This window comes from Strigops habroptila, chromosome 2, assembly GCF_004027225.2.
Source record: "Strigops habroptila isolate Jane chromosome 2, bStrHab1.2.pri, whole genome shotgun sequence".
NCBI classification, from domain to species: domain Eukaryota; kingdom Metazoa; phylum Chordata; class Aves; order Psittaciformes; family Psittacidae; genus Strigops; species Strigops habroptila.
In genome coordinates this window covers 82,075,897-82,096,609 of record NC_044278.2, presented here as the reverse complement: position 1 = coordinate 82,096,609, position 20,713 = coordinate 82,075,897, and the positions used below count along the sequence as shown (strand labels likewise).

The 20,713-nt window shown below is 43.4% G+C and overlaps 1 protein-coding gene across 1 annotated transcript; it reads left to right on the top strand.

The window, feature by feature from the left end:
• The first annotated feature begins 535 nt into the window (after positions 1-535).
• KLF5 (Kruppel like factor 5) lies at positions 536-19,508 on the top strand. Its single transcript, XM_030477349.1, has 4 exons — positions 536-1,012; positions 2,867-3,734; positions 4,882-4,941; positions 17,541-19,508. The coding sequence occupies exons 1-4, from the start codon at positions 779-781 to the stop codon at positions 17,717-17,719; spliced, it is 1,341 nt and encodes a 446-aa protein (XP_030333209.1). The 5' UTR covers positions 536-778; the 3' UTR covers positions 17,720-19,508.
• Positions 19,509-20,713: the final 1,205 nt, after the last annotated feature.

Here is a 20,713-nt window from a genome sequence, read left to right as displayed (position 1 = left end):
GCACCGAAATGTATTAGCAGCAGGTTTTGGACTACGAGTTGCCTTCGGGACAGAAAATAATAAATTTGAATGACTACCTCTAAACCCCTTTTGAACATGAAAGGTAGGGCAGACGGTTATTTTCCAATGCCTGCATTTAGCAGCGCTTCTTTAAAAGACTATAAATAATAGTCAAGCACGAGAGGGGCCACGGCAGATCGCCGCACTTGTTGAAAACCACCTTCCACTTCGCTGCGAGCACCGAGCCGTCCGTCCCTCCCCGTACTGAGCCCTGCCTGCACTGAGCCCTGCCTGCAAAGCGCACGGTGCCGGGGGCAGCCCGGCTGCTGGCCGCCGGGACCGGGGACGAGCCGAGGACCGGGACAGGGCCACCGTGCCCCTCCGCCACCGCCGCGCTCCCCGGCCCGGGCGCTCTACGGCGGGCGCGGTGCGGGGAGGAGCCGCCCGCGCTCCCCGTAGGCAGGGCAGCCCGCAGGGCCGGCCCCCTTCGTCGGGCTGGGTGGGGTGTAGGGGGGGCCGGGGGTGGAGTAGGGTGAAATAGAGGCGGGCGTGTGTCACCGGGTAGATACCCGCGGCCAGGTACAGGCGGAGGCACTGACGCCACCGGAGTGGATGCGCGCTCGGGCTGGGGCTCCTGGGGAGTGAGCGCACGAGTAGCCACCGCCCGCCCGCCCGCTCGCCCGGAGCCGCCCGCGGGCAGTCCCCCTGCGCCGGGGCGGGCAGCCCGTCCGCGCCGCACCCGCTGCCGCCGCCGCCGCCGCCTCCTCCAGCCCGCCTCATGGCTACCAGGGTGCTGACCCTGAGTGCGCGCCTGGGTCCCGCGCAGCAGCCCGAGGAGCCGGTGTTCGCGCAGCTCAAGCCCGTGCTGGGGGCCAGGGACGCAGCGATCTTCCCCGGAGACGACCTCAAGCAGCAGCAGCCGCCGCCGCCTCAGCAGCAACCACCACAGCAGCAGCAGCACCCGGGGGGCGGCGGCGGCGGCGCGACCCTGCCGGCGGAGGAGATGGTACAGGTAGGCGGCGGGCACCCCCCTCACGGCCCACCGGCCGTCGCCCGGGCGGGGAGTGGCCGGGAGGAACGGACGGGCGGGCGGGACTGGGTGGGGCCGCGGTGCGGGCCGAGGGCAGCGGACCCCGAGGTGCGGAGCTGAGGCGGCGGGCGTGTGTGAGGGGGAGCGGCCGCCGCCGCCCAGCCCGCCTGCGCGGAGCGCCGCGGAGCAGGGAGAGCTCCCGCCTTCCCGCCGGCGGAGCGCGGTGAGGCGGCCGGGGCCGAGGCGGGGCGCGGGCTCCGGGGCGGCTGACGGGGCGCAGGGGGGAGCGGGGCTGCCCCCGCGGCTGTGTTGAAAGCCACAGCTGCTGCCTGCGCGCTTGCCCGGCGGCGGGATTAGAGCGGCCGCCTGTCCTCCGCGCCCACGCTGGGAGTCATGTTCGGGGGGAGGACGGGGACACGGCACACCGGGCGAGAGGGGACTTCCCGGGACTTTCTGCCCGTCCCGGGAGCGGATCCACCGGCAAACAGCTGGAGGAGCTAAAAGGGGGAAGGCGGCGGCGGCCGCAGCCCCGCGGAGGGTGTTCGCTGAGAGGCGGCACCCGGCGGGCAGCGCCCGTGAGGAGACACCGGCCTCCCGCGGCGGGGTGTCAGCCGCGGAGCCCGTCCCCGGGACGGGGCGTCCCGGCGAGCCCCCGGTGCCGGACAGCGGTCTGTCGGGCGCTGTGTTTCGGTGCTGCCTTCCCCAGCGAATAAATAAGCCTTCAAAGCGAGCTGCCCTCGGCTCGTAAACAAGAGCTGGAAAAAGTAGCCTGGCATGTCGGGGCAGATCCAGATCAAAGGGACGGGAAAGGCGGCTCTGTTTGTTTGTGGTGTTTACCGGGGGTCTTTGAAGAAAGGTCCTAAAAATCCACTTTCGGACAGACTTGCTGTTTGTCAGCTGCTTTCTCTTGCGGGGCGCTAAACGGGTCTGGTATGAGCACTCTCTTGACAGGGCAGGGGGGAATGTAGCATTTGCCCACTGGAGAGTGCGTGATAAATGCTTTGCCGATGACTGTACCAGCAATGGATCGGGCTCCAGCCACCCACGGATTCCCTCGCACCACTACGCTAAGGGAGTAATTTCCCAGTAATTAAAGAGCTCTCCTAGGACCGAGGCATGGATAGGGACATGTTTATCACGCTGTTGGCCAATTATACACCACCTAGATTACTATTTTATTTAAAGTGTAGTGCCGGAGACGCGTCACACAAAGGGTATTCTGAGGCAGTTAACCCGTGCTCTTTTTATTTTACATTATTTATAAATGTAACACTTTGGTGTTGTACTTTTAATCAAATACCTTTCTTTTAAGGATGAAAAATCTTGGAAGTATAGAGAGAAAAAAAAAACCCCAAAACATTATTTGAAGTGTTAGCATTCAAATAGCCAGCTGAGGATGTGGCTTTTAGAGTTAGCATTTCAAAGAGAATCGGGTGAAACAGATAGGCAGTCACCCTGCTCCAGCAGTGAATTCCAGAGCAGGAGATCTGCAGATTAGGCAGAGTGCCTGTCATTTCTGCACCTCGCGCTGTCTGGTAGGCATAAAAGATGGAAAGTTTGCTGTACGCTGAAATACCGGCTCACTCTTTGTGCTTGCTCCGCGTGAACGACTCACACCGTGGCTTTTTCTCCTTGTTCTTGATGATGTTGATTAACACGCTGATTATAAAAGACAGGTTTTCATTAGCGTGAATGTTTATAGCTTCCTCCGTAGGTAGCTTGCGACCGGCTGAACAGTATTGGCTTTTATTTGCAAAGCCTCACGTGACTTGCATGCCATCATCTTTCTCAGATGGTAACAAATCATGTGGATTATGATCTGTTTTGTTTTTGTAGACAAGATGCGAAATGGAGAAATACCTGGCACCTCAGCTCCCGCCTGTCCCCGTCATCCCTGAGCATAAGAAATACAGAAGAGACAGTGCCTCGGTTGTAGACCAGTTTTTCACTGACAGTGAAGGGTTGCCTTACAGCATCAACATGAACGTCTTCCTCCCCGACATCAGCCACCTGAGAACTGGCCTGTACAAATCCCAGCGACCCTGTGTAACCCACATCAAGACAGAGCCGGTCACCATCTTCAGCCACCAGAGCGAAACTACTGCCCCTGCACCCCCCACTCAGGCCCTCCCTGAATTTACCAGCATTTTCAGCTCCCACCAGACCCCCGACGTGAACAACATTTTCATCAAGCAGGAGCTTCCTACTCCAGATGTTCATCTTTCCGTCACGCCCCAGCAAGGCCAGTTGTATCAGCTCCTGAGCTCACCGGATTTAGATATGCCCAACACTACTACTCAGGCAGCCGTAATGGACTCCCTTAACAATGTCTCCATGCCGTCAGCCATGGCGGGCCTTAACACGCTCTCCTCGGCTGTTCCACAGACTGCGATGAAACAGTTCCAGGGCATCCCCCCCTGCACCTACCCCATGCCAAACCAGTTTCTGCAGCAGCAGGCCACTTACTTCCCCCCTTCTCCTCCAAGCTCTGAGCCTGGAAGTCCAGACAGACAAGCAGAGATGCTACAGAATTTAACCCCTCCTCCGTCATATGCCGCAACTATAGCTTCCAAGCTGGCAATTCACAATCCGAATTTACCAGCGACTCTGCCCATAACCCCCCAGAACATCCAACCAGTCAGATACAACAGGAGAAGTAACCCAGATTTGGAGAAAAGACGTATCCACTACTGTGACTATCCTGGTAAGCGATCTGTGCCAGAAAATCCCAGCTCTTGCAATAATAAAAAGTGGGAATAATCATGGATGAGGTATAAGTGGTTTCCTTTAGCTGTAGTGTACACCTGAGGAGAAGCAAATAGTTCCTTGTCAGAGTAGAATTTCTCTATTGTTTTATTTTGCGTGGCACACGTTCACATGCTTTAAATAATATACACCCTTTTCTTCATGTCATTTGAAATTCATTTAAACACCTCAGCTTGTTTTACCATGGTACGAAACTTGTACTTCGCAGGGAAAAAAAACCCAAACAATAAAAATAATTCCCTCTTGTAACGTAAGTCAGAAAGTTAGCTCCCGCTTGCACTTTCCTAATGCCTGTGGTGGAGCAGAGGCTCACTTTGTCCAACGCAGCACAGCTCAGTTAGATTCTGCTGGTGCTAAAAGAACCACTTCAGCTCCCGGTAGCCGAGGCCACGGCCGTATGTTCCGTGTTACAAACAGGGGATTTAGCTGCCAACATAAATCCATTAAAGCTGTCTCTGAAAATTGTCCACAGATGGATTCCCTTCCATCCTTTTCTGTGTTGAAGGGGAGATGGACCTGACTATAAACTGCGCCTCCATGTAGTATGTGATCCCAGATACAGGACGTTCACACCCATCCTAGCACAGAGAAAAACTGCTGCTTGTGGTTGATCTCCCCCAGTACCAACATAACTCTTAGCGGGGTATCACCTGTTCAGTGTGCCGTGTGATAAATGTTCAGTGGGAGAGTTATGCTGAGCCCCGGGTGACACTGACACTAAGTCTGGCTTCATCAAATCCTTTAGGAAATTTTTGAAAAAACGAAAGTTCTAGTCTGAGCTGTTAACCTACAGAGCAGGTGTTACAGTACGTAGATTGTAGCAGCTGTCGGTCTATACTACATTACAAGGTAGTAAGTCTACCAGGAACATCCGCATTTTTCTCTTTTCTGTGTAAAGCAACATCTCTCTAGGAGCCTTCTGTATCAAATTTTACTTCTAGATGATGATGGTGCCAGGAGGTGGTAAACTTAAATGTTTCCAGCTAGTACCCCAGCACCGAGTGAGAAAGCTTAAATGTAACACGGAGTGTTTGTGTTCTCCCTGCTGAAATGCCTCTCTGCTTTTTTGTTTTGTTTTGTTGTAGGCTGCACAAAAGTTTATACAAAGTCTTCTCACTTAAAAGCGCACCTGAGAACTCACACGGGTATGTACTCGCTATATCTCACTGTCTCTTCTTCGTTCATGGCTTACATGTTTTCTGAGAAAGCAGGCATGTTCGATCTGCCATCTTCTCCCTGCTTTCTGTGGAGTGCTGTGGGTTGAGGCTGGCTGTTCAGTTAAGAAAAATTTTAAGGTTCAGTCAATAACCAGAAAAATTGCTTTTATCATTACTGCAGTTTCCTTAAACCTTTTATAATACAGAACTCAAAATAGGTAAGAATAAAAGAGATGAAACTCTCCTTTTCAATATAAAGTGTTACAAAAAAAGGACTTTTTTTTCCTTGAATAATGAATTAATCATAGCAAACATGCTACAGTTTTCAAGACTTACGTAAGTAGATAGAATTTTCTGGCTTGGGCTTTTTCTTTGACCTATTAGAATTATTTAATCATAGAATTTTTCAGAAATGTCATTAAAATTCCCAAGATATTTCTGTTTGCTTTGTCCTTAGTGAAGTGTGCCTTTTTTATTTTTAAGACAAGTAATTCTATATATTTATTTTTAAAAAAGAGACATAATTTAAAATTTTCGTCAGTGAAAGATATTAAAATGGAGGAATTTGAAAGTGTTGGTGTGTCACGCTTGGTTTTTGTGCTTAAGTCAAATTGTACCTGCAGCTACAGAGACAGTCCCTGCTGGTGGGCCTGCGTGGAACAGAGCTGGGGACAGCGTTGCTTGTGCATGGGCGCAGGAGCCGTGCAGGCAGAGGACAGGGTTGGAAGGTGGAACCTCCTGCCCTAGGTGCTTTTCCTAAGCATTCACCTGCTGAGGCAGGGGGAAGGAGGAGGGAAATGAGAGAAAAACGTACTCACCAGCAGCATGCCTGAAACTGTTTAGGACAGTCCTTAGCTGGGATGTTAGTACAGAATTGCTCATGCTAAAGCAGTGAATGCACATGACCGATCTCGTAAATAAATCAAATGAGAGAGCTGCAACTGCTGTTTTTAAAACCAAGTATGAACCCCAGCTCTTCCGTGTGTGGACCTGGATTCAGAGCAAAACAGGAGGCACAGTTGAAGCAACTCGCTTATTGAAGCAGGCTGTTGGCGCTGTGGCTGTGCCGTTCAAGTAATGGGGTTTCACCCAAGTTTAAATCAAAAGTCAAAACAAAACTTAACATGAGCTATGATCTAACAAAATGTTTTGCTATCTCTATGGAAACAAGGCCTTCTATTCAGCAGCTATTTTGAATGGATTGTTGGATTATTGTAAAGAAATCGAGTATCTCCAGGCTAAATGTTACTATGGAAATTTTGTTTTGATAAATGAAAGAGTTATCTGTGCTGCAGTCACAGTCAAAAATTACAAGCAAGCGTACAAAGGTTATTGCTTTGCGTTAGTAATAGACTAAGCAAGAACACTGTTAAAAATATTTTTGATGTATGTAATCACTTCTTAGCCATAAGCTTAGTAAGAAAGGAATATTTTTATGAGGCTCTCAACCTGAATAATCTCAGAGAGTATAATCCTGTTGCTCTTTAATAAATAATCTGTAAATTTGAGAGTGTGCGATTTCCTCTTGCGCACTTTAGCCAGCAACTAAATACCAGCTTTAAATATCTCACTTGCTATTACATGATAACTAGGAAGAGAGATAAAAGCAAAGCTTTAGTCTAAAAATGAACAATTACATAGTCAGCATTTCAGACGTACTAATTTCCTTTTTAAAATCAATTTATATCTTTTGTTTTGGTAATGACTGTAGGGTGTATAAACTTAATGCCTGTGTGCACAGAAGTACAGACCATGTTGCTAACATATATTGCTTAGGGTCACTAATGTTTATTGTTGCCTTCACTTTTTTACCTATAGATATTTGACCTTAGAAATGTGGATGAATGTGCGAAGGTCAGAGGAGCTGATGTATTCATGGAAACAAGAATGTTGTTTTAGATAAAAATCTAGTGAACTTAAGCAGGTCTGTAATACAAAGGGTCTTCTGGGGAGGTGAATGAAGGGATAAACTGTCCAAGGAGTGCATTACATGCAAGAATGTGAGTCTGTATCCTGTTACCTGCATTATTTCACAGTTTGCATTAGTTTAACTCTCTTGAATATTCACTTAATACTTGAAGATTTGCAGCACCGATTCTGATCTCTGCCTTAACATATGGTTGAAATGTGTATTAGGAGGAAGATCTCTGACTTACTCAGTACTGTAAATCCATTAAGTGAACATTAAAGTAAATGGGTGCAAACTCAGGGAAACCTGTGAAGTTGCACAGCTCCCCCAGGAGCGCAGGGGAATCTGGCTATTGATCTCCAAAGGGCTCCATGCCGAGGGCTAAATTTGGGTGTGTACCTCTGTGCATCCCATCCCCCAGCACTGTGAATTCATACTGCACTATTAAGCTTTGATTATTTATTTTTTTTAAGTTGGTGTTTTTTTTTTTTTAAAGACTTCTGTGAAGCTTTTACCTTCAAAGTCTAAAGCAAGTGTCACGTAATCCATTTTAATAAAATTGTGTGTGATATTCTTTCAAATCCCTTCAGGGATAGCAGACCTGTTTATCTGGCTAAACCCGTTCTTTAGTAATCATGGACCACTGAAGTTGTTTTCTCCTTATTCTTAGTTTCTTAACAATACCTTTTAAAATTGGCTGCAGTCTCTCTCTCATCCCAACCAGTTCCCGCCCTTCTCAGCAATCTGTCATCTTAAAATAAAAGAGCCTGCAGCAAAGTTTGTCTGCCATTAAAAGTCAAGACAGACCTTATGGTTTTCCTTTTGTATTGGAAAATCTCAGCCTTTTCACAGTATTTATTTAGCAGCCTTTCTCTTCTGAAAGGCTTTCACTGGGTTTAGTAGACATTCTTTGAGAACAAACCTAAGGGAAATGTTATTTTTGATAGATGGAATGTAGGCTGTGGGGGGTTTTTTTGGTTTGTTTTTTTTTTCAATTCAGGTATGAACACACTGTCAGACTTTAAAAATTACAATTAAGAAAAAACTATAGGAAATAATAGGCAACAGAAAAATCCCTTACATTTTTCTTCTTGGGTGTGCCCAAGCTGTTTACCTTACACCAAGTTAGGTTCTATAAGCTGGTGTAGTTACGCTGATTTAGTGTAATTACACTGAACTTTTTGTAGTTGATAAAGAATCCAATATTCACTAACGAGCTAAGCAAGGTTAATATATTTGTACCTGTCACTGAAGCAGGCACTCTTTTTTTTTCTTTCTGGGTAATGCTGTAATACTCATAAATTATGAAGTAAATTTTAGTTGTGTATGTTGGGTAACCCCAAAATTGAGCATGAACAAAGATTTGAATGCTGCAAAGATACAGGACATTTTGTATCCATCTCCACGCAGTTCTGAAGCAGATGTCTGGTACATTTTAGTACCTTAAAACACTTAATTACGATATCTTAACTCAATATCAGTTGTTCCTGAAACATGTAAAATAGTATTCAGTATGCTAAAGTACCTGTTGGAACATCTCTCAAAACAGATGGGATTTTTTGACTTTTTGAAGCAGGGATTTTTCTTTTAAAACAATTTTACCTGTTAGTCATGGAACAAGTTTTTGTTTCATAACCAGCATTGTGCAACTACAGTATATGATGGGGGACAGGGTTACACATTTATTGCGGGCTGTCCAGCAGTAAAACCACCTTCAGGCTCTGGCATAACAGCTGTAACGTGCCAAATGTCACTGAAAAGCAGTTACTTGTGTGTTGTAGATAAATCTCATTCAGTTCCTTTTCCGGCACCTGAGTATGTACACGTATATATCAAGTAGTACCTTAGAAAGAGCATTCCTATAACTTACCCTGTTAGATTTCTTAGTGTTAAAGATACGGACTGTGGAAGTTGAGCCTTTGATATGCCCTATAGGGAATACCTTACCTGTGCCCTACCTGTAACGCTGCAGAAGAGCTGCTCGGTCCAGGGTGGGGGTTTTCTTTTATTATTTCTGTGAACAGCTGCACACTTCAGACTTGTGTATGGTTTTAAGAGGAAAATCTGTCATTGTTTTGAACACATCAAGGCACGCGCATTGAGGACATTTTCCAGCTGCGTGTTGGTTTTCCGTATACAGAGTCTTTGTACAGGCATGTTGTCTGGTCACATGGTGGGCTTGCCATTAATAGTTTCGAGCATTAACTGCAGAACTGTTTCATCTCTATCTATAGATCTAGTTTGTATTTGGTGATGGGAAGTGGAAGCCGAGATAACTGAAGAGAAATGGCATTTCTCTAAATGAGATGCACTCAAAATACATCCACTGTCCCTAGTTATTTCAAATGTTTATGTAGGCATCGGACAGCTGCTGACTTGTGTGGTTCCTCAAGGTGTTAAACGTTTTTATTTTGGATCTCTCCCTCAATAGATCCAGAATTAGGCTCTGATATACATCAGTATTAGGACCAATTGCGTGCAATAGACTTCCGCAGCCCATAGGACTTGACACTCCCAGCTTACCATAGCATAGCTGTGTGCGGATGCTTGTTAAAGGTGGTACCATACAGAATTGCCTGGGAATTCAGGATGCCTGTTGTTCAGAAGGGAGGACAAGCAGTAGCTGGACTTCTGCTGGGAAAAAAGCACCTTTTGAAAACATGTATTGACTCAAATAATTCTGACACTTACGTGGGGGATTTCGCTCATGGTGTACAAGTGGGAAACGGAGGCCTCAAAAGATTCAGCGTTGCTCATGGTTGCAGCATTCTGTGTACATAGCAAATCTCATCCTGGAAAAATCTTTGCATCATGAAAACAGCTATTAAGTAATATCTCTGTGCAGATTCTCCTTCTTTAACCTGTTAGATGAGTCAGTTGCACAGATTATACTTTAAGAAGGTGTCGGTAAATGCCATCATTGGTAGAGACAATAAGGAAAGATGGAGGAGAGTTAAATAAAACTATTGACAAAGTGCATTAAAGTGCAGTGTTGCTAGACACTGCAGGAGAATATGTTGGTATCTTTTATTTATGAATTCTGCTAAATCCATTAGTTGCCTGTGTGAGAAATGGAAGTACATTATTTTCCTGAGCAAACCACAGTTTAAGGGAAAGTAATGTGCTTTTTTTTTTTTCAAACACTTTGTGAATGATTGCAGACCTTGGGATTAATTGATCCGGTCCTTTATCTGTAGTCATAAGCTAAATGAGACATGTTTGAATGTGGTGTTCAAAAGAGGGTGAAATCTTAGCAACACAGACCAAAATTTTAGTGAAGTATTATTGGCCATTCACATCAGTGTGCAGCACACAATTTTTATGAAGCAGGAATTAAATTCCGAGATGTCAGGTGAGGGGTACTCCTGTTAGATTTTTAGATAATGAAGAGAAAAGCCTAATATTTTCTTTCTGATTAAAAGCCTAGAAAGTCCCTCTAAGCATGAAAGCTTAAAAAAACCTGTTGTTTCTGTCAATTGCTCCCTGAGAGGATTAAACTTCAGTTCCAGGATATTTGATTCCTGATAAGGAAACTGTTGACCTAAGAGACCGGCTTTAAATATAGTTCATTTTGAGTCCGCCCTACATAGGCTAATATAGTCCCAAGATTCACAGCAATTGCCATTGATTAAAACTTTCCATTATTTGATTAGACGTTCCTTATTGTAATTAATTTCTGAGCTTGACTGGGACGATTGACTCCTGGTTCCAGGGTAGCGTGTTGTTTGTTGTTTGTTAGATGACCTGCACCTCCCATTGGTGAAAGATTAGAAACATTTAAGTAATGTCCTAGTTTAGTCTGAGTATCTTGGTAGCAGCATTCCTGTCCTGTCAGCTTGCATTATTTATATTCAGTGATCTCTAACAACTCTGATTAAAGACATATTAAAACCTTTGATTTTGGCAAGTGTACAGTGCTTCGCTTTGAGTTAAAACAGCTTTAATGTATTGCTTTTTTTTCTTTTTGTGTGTGTGTGTGTGCATACAGTAGATGGAAATCTGGAAGTCTACAGTACATGTTGAATAAATTCCATTTTAAGAGCACCTCTTATCTGACTGTACAAGAGCCAGTGTTATTGATGTGTGTTCTTGCACCACGGGCATAGATGAGGAAATAGTTCTTCGGCACAGGACGTGTAGACACAGCAGTGCACCCCAGATGGCATGGATTTCTGATAAACCTACTTTAAAAAAAAATTCCTTTCCTCTTTGTTTGCATATCTCCTCGAAGAGAGACCACCTCTGTTAAGACAGAATGTTATACCAGAAAGAAAATAAACCATCACACGGGCCAGTCACGATTCCCCAGTAATCCTCGAACTGTGTAAGACAACACTTAGCAAAACAAGAGTGCTTCAAGCACTGGTGGGAGCGCTGAGAAGATAACACCTTCTGAACCTCTGTAGTCAGAAAGTGAATGATGCACAACTCGATTGTCCTCTTTGCTTACCAGGCAGTTACCTTTTTTTCCTGTTCATGCTTCTGTTAGAGATCAAATACTGCTGGTTTATCAGTGATCAGACTTACATGGTGTGACAGCTGTCTGTTACAGGATTCCTTAAAATGCTGTTTTGCTGTGAAGTAGTACTTAATGGTCACCCTCTAGCCATTACTATACTAGGCAGAGGCTTTATCACGTTTAAAAATGTGCAGCATATGTTATGGATTCGTATTACTGGTGGATGTTTCAAGGACTAAATTTATTTTGTCACTCACAAAATAAGCTGGATGTACCTTGTGTACTGTCAGCCCCCTGATCCATCTCCATCTTGGACAACTGAGGATTTCAGTGCACTAAAGAGCTTTTAAACACCTGAGAGACTTTTTTATGTTGAAATTTCAGCTTTCTGCTATTTCGCGGGGAAAAAACAAACAAACCAACAAAACCCTGTCTTAAAAAAGAGAGGGAAAAAAAAAGCCAACCCCCTCCCCGCCCCAGCAAGCTGCTTTTAATGACGACTACAGTGCTTAGTCAATAGCAAAAGGAAGGTCTAATTTTAGGTAAATGCTGAGAGCTAAAAACCTCTTTTGAATGAGTGCAGGCATACACCCAAGCAGCAACTTTCATTTCCAGTCAGCCTGGAAGAGACCAGAGTTAAAAACCTTAATGCTATAAACTAGAGGAAACCTATTTCAGGCAAACTGAAACAGAGGAAACACATTTCATTTGTTCTTTTTTTTTTTTTTTTTCTAAAAAATTGAGGCTACACCATGTGAGGGAACCAAGACAACTGATGTTAAGACGTGAAAAAATTGAAAACAAGTGCACCAGAAAACTTTGACACATAAATCTGTATAATAATCTGTTTTAAAATAATACAGGTTGTGCATATAAGTGGTGCAATTGCAGTGCAGAAACTTCTTCTTTGCTTACCACCTTTTTATCACACCTAGTTGTACATTTTTTAAGGCTGAACCCTTGCCACTAGAAATAATTCCATAATAAAAACAAGTAATATTAAAATGATGGAAAGAATGGCGGGGGGTGTCTTTACCCTTTTATACCCTCACGAGCTGTATTCAGATGTCTTTTTGGAGTCTTTGAAAAGTGTGCTGCTTCTTCAAGGAAGCTCCAAACTCACTGCTCTGACAGAAATTTCTGATAGGAAATAAGAGAAGTTGCAGGCGTTGGCTGGTGTAATACCTGTATTTGGGTTTCTGCATACCAACAGAGTTACCTAACTTTAGGTTTGAAAATCTGGCCCTTGTTGTTCACAGCTTTATATTTAAAGAAAGCCGTCCTAGCAGGGAATTGCAGAAATGAAGTCACACAACTCTTTGGTGAAATAAAGCAGCTTATTTTCTTGTTGATGGGGATATTCATCACTAATGGAGGTTTTCGGTGGCTTGTTTTTCCCAAACAGGATTTTAACAGAAACATTTTCTTGAGCAGAGGCTGTGTGTTGAAGATAGAGGGTGTCTTCAAAATGACCGTCACCCCCCCACCACTGGTGGCACCATACCTTGCCCAAACGAGCATGCCCATGACAGTCACTGCCAGTGGCCAGAGTTAGAGTTCGGAAAGCAATGGGTACCTTTGACACCACTAACTCCCAAGAAGACAGGTGAAAGGGAGAAGAGCTCACACGGTGTGTCTCACTGGTTCAGACCATTCTCTTACAGGATCAACAAGGATCCTGAAGCTTGGAATAGTTTTATCTGTTGAAGTGGCTGGTTAGTTTAGTATGTTGTATGTGGATATCCAAGCATCTTTTTGACATCCTTACAATCTCGCAGCATTATAAATTCTGGGGTTTTGTTTTTTTAACAGACAGTCACACTGCAAGCAGAATAGTCTCCTTTCAGGTTAAACTGCCTTATCTCTTCCTAGGTGCTTTCTGTAAAAGAGCTTCCAAACTAAACAAGAGGGCTTAAAATTTCTGTGCTCAAATGCAAGTCTGTTTCTCATGCTCCACAAATGTATATTTTTTAAACTGGAGAATGGATGCATATTAAGTGCTCAAGAACTTAAAAATATATTTTGTGATGTATAAGCCTAGCAAAACATTTTAAATCAGTGATACTGGAAGGAGGTTATGCAGAAATCCAATTAAACTTATGAAATCCCTATCCTGTTGAAGTATAATTTAAAGGAAAGCAGTTCTGTTTCCCAGAAGTGCTGTGTATAATATTTCTGGCTTGGGAAGAAAGGGTTGGAGCGTGCTATTTGGCTGGAAATCGGTACCAGCTTCCTCCATGGTGTTTTAGTTGAACAGTGTTGACATTCTAACAAATCCTGTGGAAGCTCCCCTGAAGTGGAGGAGTTAGCTGTTTTCTTGCTTCTACAGTGAAATATCTGTTTGATACCGCGATCGTGTTCCAGTAACCGAGTCGTACTGCCTTTGCATTTGATGACCAGTGGCATTCTTGGTTTAACACCCTATAGAAGCCCTAAATTGCTGGAGGAAAACCAAATATTTCTGAAACTTTACAGCTACTGTATTTCGCACAATCATTAAAGTAAACAAATCGTACATTACTATGTAGCCAATGAAAACAGGGGATAAAGGGTTCAGTGTCCCTTGTTGTGTATACCTGCCTTTTTAAAAATAAATCTTCAACCCCAGATTTCTCAGCAAAGAAGTAGGGTCACTTCAGAAAATACATGAGGCTCTTTTTCCCTTGCTGCAGGAACTTAAACCAAATTCTTATTTCTGCTAAATGACAAAAAGCATGTGTATAGCTTGAGAGAGAGAAAATATTACCAGCTAGTTGTTCTTCTGCTTTCTTTAAAGGAGTGAAAATAATCTCCACCTTCTTTTTCTTGCCCCCTTCCCCCTTGCCCAAAAGGAAAACATTTGAAATTGATTCAGTTCTTAAATAGAACTTTCCAACGGAAACTAGCATTACAAACATAGATATTCAGTATTTTACCCCTAGGATTTATTCAGAATAATCCGTGCCTCTACACTGGCGCTAAAAATACATTTTCCAGTTCTCACTGTTGGCCAAAGCAGGGGTTAAAAGCAGCATTCTGGCTTTAATTTCCAGTACATAAAAGTAACACTGTTAAAACAATCTGTGTAAAGGCACCAGCTTGTTCCCTGACGCGCATCCCTTGAGCACTGCTCGGTTTAGCTCAGGTTTAGCTCAGGTCTGCAGAAGGGCTGGCCAGGAGGAGCAGTCACTGCATGGCACTGCCCCATTTTACCCCTGAGCAACGCTGTTGCCCAGGAGGCTTGGTGGCTGCTGCAGGCAGTGAAGCGACCAGGACAGCAGGGTAAATTTCTAGGTGGTGTGTCTGGGAAGCTGAGTCCCCTGGAGTTTGATAGGGGTCTCTCTGATTCAGCGTTCACTTGGATGCTGTGGCATCCAGCAAGACATGGGGTTCACTGTAGCTGATAGTTCGCATGCCAGGAGCCTTCATATCACCTGCTGATGCTGCTCATAGATTAGAAAATGTTTTAAAAGGGGACAGCAGTTTTGTTTGGACTCGGGCAGGGTGAGGTACCACCTACACAGGACAGTTTTGAGACTCCTTTTTCGGTACAGTGTAGTACAGTGAAGTTGCACATACTTCATACCTCCTTGATGCCAGGCTTGGAAACTGATTTTAACCTCCTGGTCCCCATTCCGGTCTGGTCTGGATATTCCTAGGCTTCTGTTCAACTAGTGGTGTTTTCCTGCCCTCTTTGCCATTTCTCTCATTCCTCATGTAAAGGAGATAAGCAAGTGTTTGGAGTATATAGAGGCTTGACCATATATATGCTCTCTGTGGGTGGTTAGGGTGGCAGGATCACAAGACTGGGAGTTTAGCATCAAGTATAATATGGCGGTTTTAAGTGAAGGCTTTTAAAGAAGCCTTCACTTCAGAAGAGTTTGAAGCCAACGTGGAAGAAAGAAAGAAAGGAGAGAAAGAAATACACTGGCTTTAAGTTAAGGTGCTTCAAATGATGGAGTAATGCTTTTGTGCAACCTCCATGTGTGCACATGTGTTTTAACACAAAGTTCACGGAAGATCTCCCTGCTGCTGTGCCTATGGATCAGCAGAAGTCTTCTACAGACTGCTTTAATAACCCAGTTTAAATACATTAAGGATGATGTATATAGTGCAAAAGATCCTTCGTTGAATAAAGACCTTTCCTGTCATTCTGCCATGAAGAGCAAATGTGTTATCTCAACAGGCTTCTCGGATGTTAGAAATGCTTTACACACTGGGTTTGAATGAAATCTGTATTTTAACCTGCTGTATATGTTGCATGGAGCAAAACAGAGTCCTCTGTAATGGATCATTCCAGTCTTCAGTCAGCACCAGACAGAGTAAATTCAGCTATGACAGAAATTTGTAATGATCGGTGTTCTGATTTGCTATCCACCAAATACTTTTGAACTCTGTGAGAGGAGATGCCAGGCTCTAAGTTTGTTTTTCTTAAGGGATGATATGTTTCCACTGTGATTTCAAAAAATCCCAGTCACTGTTTATGCAATGAAGTGGTTGGTGGGTGGGGGGTTATTTTTTCTTGTAGAGGTCTGGTCCTTGTTGCGGCTGTGCTGCCAACATGAAGTCACATCCCCATTGCGAGCAAAGGGCTGGTTTTGCTCTTAGTAGTAGATAGAAAGTTACTAGTTAGTTGATCAGAGAAGCTGTAGAAACTCCCAGACAAAACCAGTTTCATAATTTCATCTGTATGATAAATTAGCACCTCTGAAGTAATGTTTTGGAGTTTCTCAGATGGTGTTCTCTGCATAGCTGGTGCAGAACAAACAGTCTGATTGCAGGATACTGGCTCCTGTCTCTCTTCCGCATGCTTGTGTGATGGTAAACCAGGGAAAAGTAGGAGTCACTCCACTTGGCTGTAGGATTGAGACTGTGAGGGTAAAGGTCTGAGGCTGGTGGAGAGGGAGAAGCTCTGTAAGATGTGTTGGAAAGGACTTTTTGGAAAGCTCAGGCTTGTTCTGATTCTGCTCCAGATGAAGCCACTGCTGGGAGCTTTGATATACTCATTTTTCTTCCTCTGTTTGCCAAATGAGTCAAGTTAATATAAAGGCTATAGATAGCAATCCACTCTCCCAACTGAAAGGTGTTTTTGTCAACCAACATCAAGCAATAGCCTATAAATAGGTAATCTTAGCCTCTTTATTTATATGAAGATTGCTTGCACGGTGACATCATGTCCATAGCAGCTCCTGAGCAGGTGTATGTACACGCGGAAAGTTCTGGTTTCACACAGAAGTCATCTTGGCTTTGTGGCTTTATAGTTCTTCCATTTCAACAAACACCTATAAATTATAGGCATGCTTAAAATACCTCATTTATGGTTCTAGAATGGATGAATGCAAATATTTTAGGTGCTTGGGTCAGCGTATTCAAGACTAGCTGGATAGTTTGAAGTTGTATTCAGAGCTGCTGTGAACACAGCAAGTTCTCAGAGACAGCATGCTCTTCCTACATGAGTATAGACTTATGGAGAGAGCAAGCACTAAAATATGGCTATTCAAACACCCGATTGCAGATGTTAAATTCTTAAAACTGCTTTGATCCTTTAGGTGCTTTCTCCTGTATATAACTAGCCCAAATCAGGATACCACAAGTGTTTATTGCCCCTGACATTTTAGAAAATACTGTCCCTGTGGTGTTTGTAACACACTGTACCCCTTCCTTTGCACATCAGAAGCTCTTGAATAGATCTGCACACTACAAAGAATGTTTATAGAAATCTTCCTTCCCATTTCAGACCTCTTAAAAAAAGCTCTGTATAACTTAATTTACCCATTTTTTAAAGGTGCAAGCGTAAGTCACAAACTAGGCTGGATTGTCATGTGCGACTGCTTTTTCCCCAACTCCCTATCATATTGAGATGAGTGTAAGGGAGGGTATTTCAGTCTCATGCAGGTTTTTTTTTTTGCTGTGATTTTCTGTACCATAGCTGTCTCCAATTTGTATGTTTGAAGGTTTCTTATATTTTACCGAGGTGTTAAATCACAGAATAACTGAATTGATAGGGTTGGAAAGGACCTCTGGAGATCAGAGGGAAGAGCAAGATTCGCTGGAAAAGCAAAGGGACTGTTAGTTTGAGGCCTATTGGATAGATACATGAATAATTAGGAAACATCAGCTTCTGCTTTGTCATTTATTTCTGGTTTAAATTGAAGAGCAGTGCCATGCAATGCAATCTTGCATCAGTTTTCTCCTGAAGAGTGACAGCTGACAGTGTCCTTTCTCTGTGCTCTCTTTCAGGTGAGAAGCCATACAAATGCACGTGGGAAGGCTGCGACTGGCGATTCGCTCGCTCGGATGAGTTAACGCGCCACTACAGGAAGCACACGGGGGCAAAGCCCTTCCAGTGCGCCGTCTGCAATCGCAGCTTCTCCCGCTCTGACCACCTGGCTCTCCACATGAAGAGGCATCAGAACTAAAAGCTGGACTTGTCGTTGAGGCTGTTCTGTATCTATGCAATTTCCTATTGACTCTTGACACGGAACTAAAGTTAGTTTAATTTTTGAGTGTGGGTTACCCATTTAAAAGAAATCTCGAATGAAACTGGAAATGTATATTTTGTATATTTATGCAGAAAAAGGGAAGACACTGTATCACAATACCAGAGTGTTCAGTCATTTGTTTGCTCTCATGATGTATATGGCTTTAGTCAGCAGGTTTCATCTCTTTATAAGTATTATGTCTTGACACATTGCAGCTTTATGCATTTTTTTTTCCTCTTGCGGTGTTTTGACCAAAGCACTGTCATTATTGTGACAGTGTTTAGTAAACAAATTAATGAGAGGCTGCAGGTGAATGAACACAGTGGAAAAGCCATGAATTGTAATCTGTCAGGTTTTTACTGGACATACTTAGTACTTGTGGGGTTTTATTTTAAATACTAAGTCATTCTGTGGAAAAAAGTACATAGAGAAATTCATAAACAGCCATAGAACAAAACATTTTGTTCTGTATGTTGCATGTTTGCTATGACAAAGATTTTGTAAATATGCAAATCAGCTTTTTAGGTTTAATGCAAAATGTTTTCTAAGAATCATCTGAAAAAAGCAGTTGTTTTACATTTGATAACACAGCACATTTACAAAAAAAAAGTTATTTAAATACCTCTCAAAATCATACCGACTTAGCTTCATTTTTCCTCAGAGAAATGAGCTAAGCATTCAGACGTGTTGTACCTGTTAACTCAAACGGTGTGCACTGAATCTTCAAAGCAGAATTTTGTTTTCAAGTTGCTTAAAAGGGGAAAAAACATGGAGAATGAACCGTAAAGTCAACATTGGAAGCTTAGCTAACGGGGATAGTTGCAAGGAACACAGAATGTTAAACCTCTTACTATAAGCTAAACTTAGTATCACTTTAAAAAGAAGGATTTAGGATGAAATTTTCATATGCAGACATGTTAAGCTGCTTCAGCACCAGTGTGATCTAGTTTCGTGTGGATATTGCATGTAATTTACTAGAAGGTAAGGATACAGTAATTTTGTGTCAAATTACAGCACAGTTTAGTTAATCCACTGTTGAGATTGACACACGTAGGGAAAAATTTACTGCTGACAAAAGTAGCTGAAACTCCACTGAAGACAATGAGGTGGTGCCCTTTTGTGCTAACAATGACTTTGATCCACCGTGTTCAGCCTTGAAATAGTAGATGGAGGGCCAAAGATGAGGTTAGACCACATAGGATTTGGCCAGACAACAGGAGAAAACCAAACAAACCTAAGAAGTGTCTGGACTTCACAAGCCGTAACATTAAGCTGTCAACCAAAGGCTAGAATAGACAATCAAAATACCAAAAAAAGGGTCTTGCAGGAAAACTTAGCTTTGTTAAAACTGTTGTTTGTCTTTATTTATTTGTGGTATATGATAGACTCCTTTTTTTTTTTAAAAAAAAAACAATTTTACATATACTTGATAAATTATAGTTTTGTTTGTTATAGTTAGAAATGTTGCTCTTAATGTAAATAGTTGACAAACGATGTAAATAATTTTGTAAGGCTTCAAATGTTTATACATGGAAACATGCAGAAATTGGTCGCTGTTTTGCTTCTTTTGCCTCCCCCCCCCCACCTTATTTTTGTATTGTGGTATTTCCTATGCAAATGATGGAGCAAACAGCTGTATAGTTGTAGAATGTTTTGAGAGAGAATGAAATGGTTTATATATAAAGACTCTTTTTTTTTTGCAAAATAAAACAAAGTGCCTAATGCGTGTTCGTGTGTGTTTGTGTGTGTGTGCTCTCTGTAGCTCCTGACAGAGACAGTTCTGTGGTTTTGCACTGGGAGCTGGCAATTGTAGCAACATGAAGCTAAGAACGCCCATTCTTCACAGCAAGGATTGTCTCTTTGGAAAGTACCTGGCACTTCTGCATCCTGCCCTGATGAAAATGATAAATGGAAACAGAGAAGGGATGGTGCTGTTCTGCTATCAGAACTTTAAAGGAAGTGTGTGGTAGCCTGAAAATGGGTGGTGCAGTTGTCCATCCACAGTATGACGATGGTAAATTAAAGGTACCCTTTGGGTGCATGGAAGTATACAAATTCTCTCCAACTTTCAAAGTGGGTAAAACCTACTCATGCTTCTGACAACCTACAGTGTTTTCAGAAGAAGTTTCTCCCAAAAGAAACTTCCTTCATGCCCTCAGAAGACGGCAAGGCCCTGCAGCAGTGCTGTGACCACCACTGCCACCACCCCCCGCCCCCAGCAGACTGTCCTTTTCAGTGTTTTGCCCTTGGGAGGTGGAAGTGTGGTTCAGTTGGTAGTGGATGTGTATGTTCAGATCTGGGGGTTACATCTGTCTTCTGGTTGCTTCCTCCAAGCTTAAAGAAAACAGGCACGCTGAGCATTTTAAAAGAAATGTATCTTAAAACCAATCAAAGAGTCAGTTTGAATATAATTTACTATCAAATTATAATCAATTAAATCAACTGTCAGTTTATTAAAATTTCAGTTGTTCTCTTGTAAACTCTGAGCTCCTAAATGCTTTCTTGAATTGCTCTGCTCTTTCCTTACAACCTTTGATTTTTCTTTCATTGCTGTTTCTCTCTTAATTAGCCTCTCCCACATCAACTAATCCCTCCTTTTTAAAAAAAAACCCTAGGATATCATTAACAAAGTCAGCGAAGACCTGGTTAAACACCAAGAAATTTCGCCTGCCTCTCACCTAACTGCACAACCACAAACATGAGAGCGATGTCTTGGAGAGCAAGGAGAGATAACTCCCAGCAGCACTGCTGCGGCATTCCCTTTTCTGATCCAGCCATTAGGAAAACACATGAGTTTCTTAGGAGCCTTTCTTGCTCCAAGGGGAAGCTGGCAATGAGTTGGGCAATCATTCACGTGCCATCACTGTGAAAGAGAGCTACCAGAGCTTATTTTGCTCAGCACAGGGTGAAGTGAATAACAGCAGCAGCAGC

Excerpts from the sequence above, each read along its gene's own strand:
- KLF5 (XM_030477349.1), top strand. The coding sequence starts at position 779 with ATGGCTACCAGGGTGCTGACCCTGAGTGCGCGCCTGGGTCCCGCGCAG. Across the intron at positions 1,013-2,866 it reads CGGCGGAGGAGATGGTACAG|ACAAGATGCGAAATGGAGAA; the intron begins GTAGGCGGCGGG and ends TTGTTTTTGTAG. Across the intron at positions 3,735-4,881 it reads CCACTACTGTGACTATCCTG|GCTGCACAAAAGTTTATACA; the intron begins GTAAGCGATCTG and ends GTTTTGTTGTAG.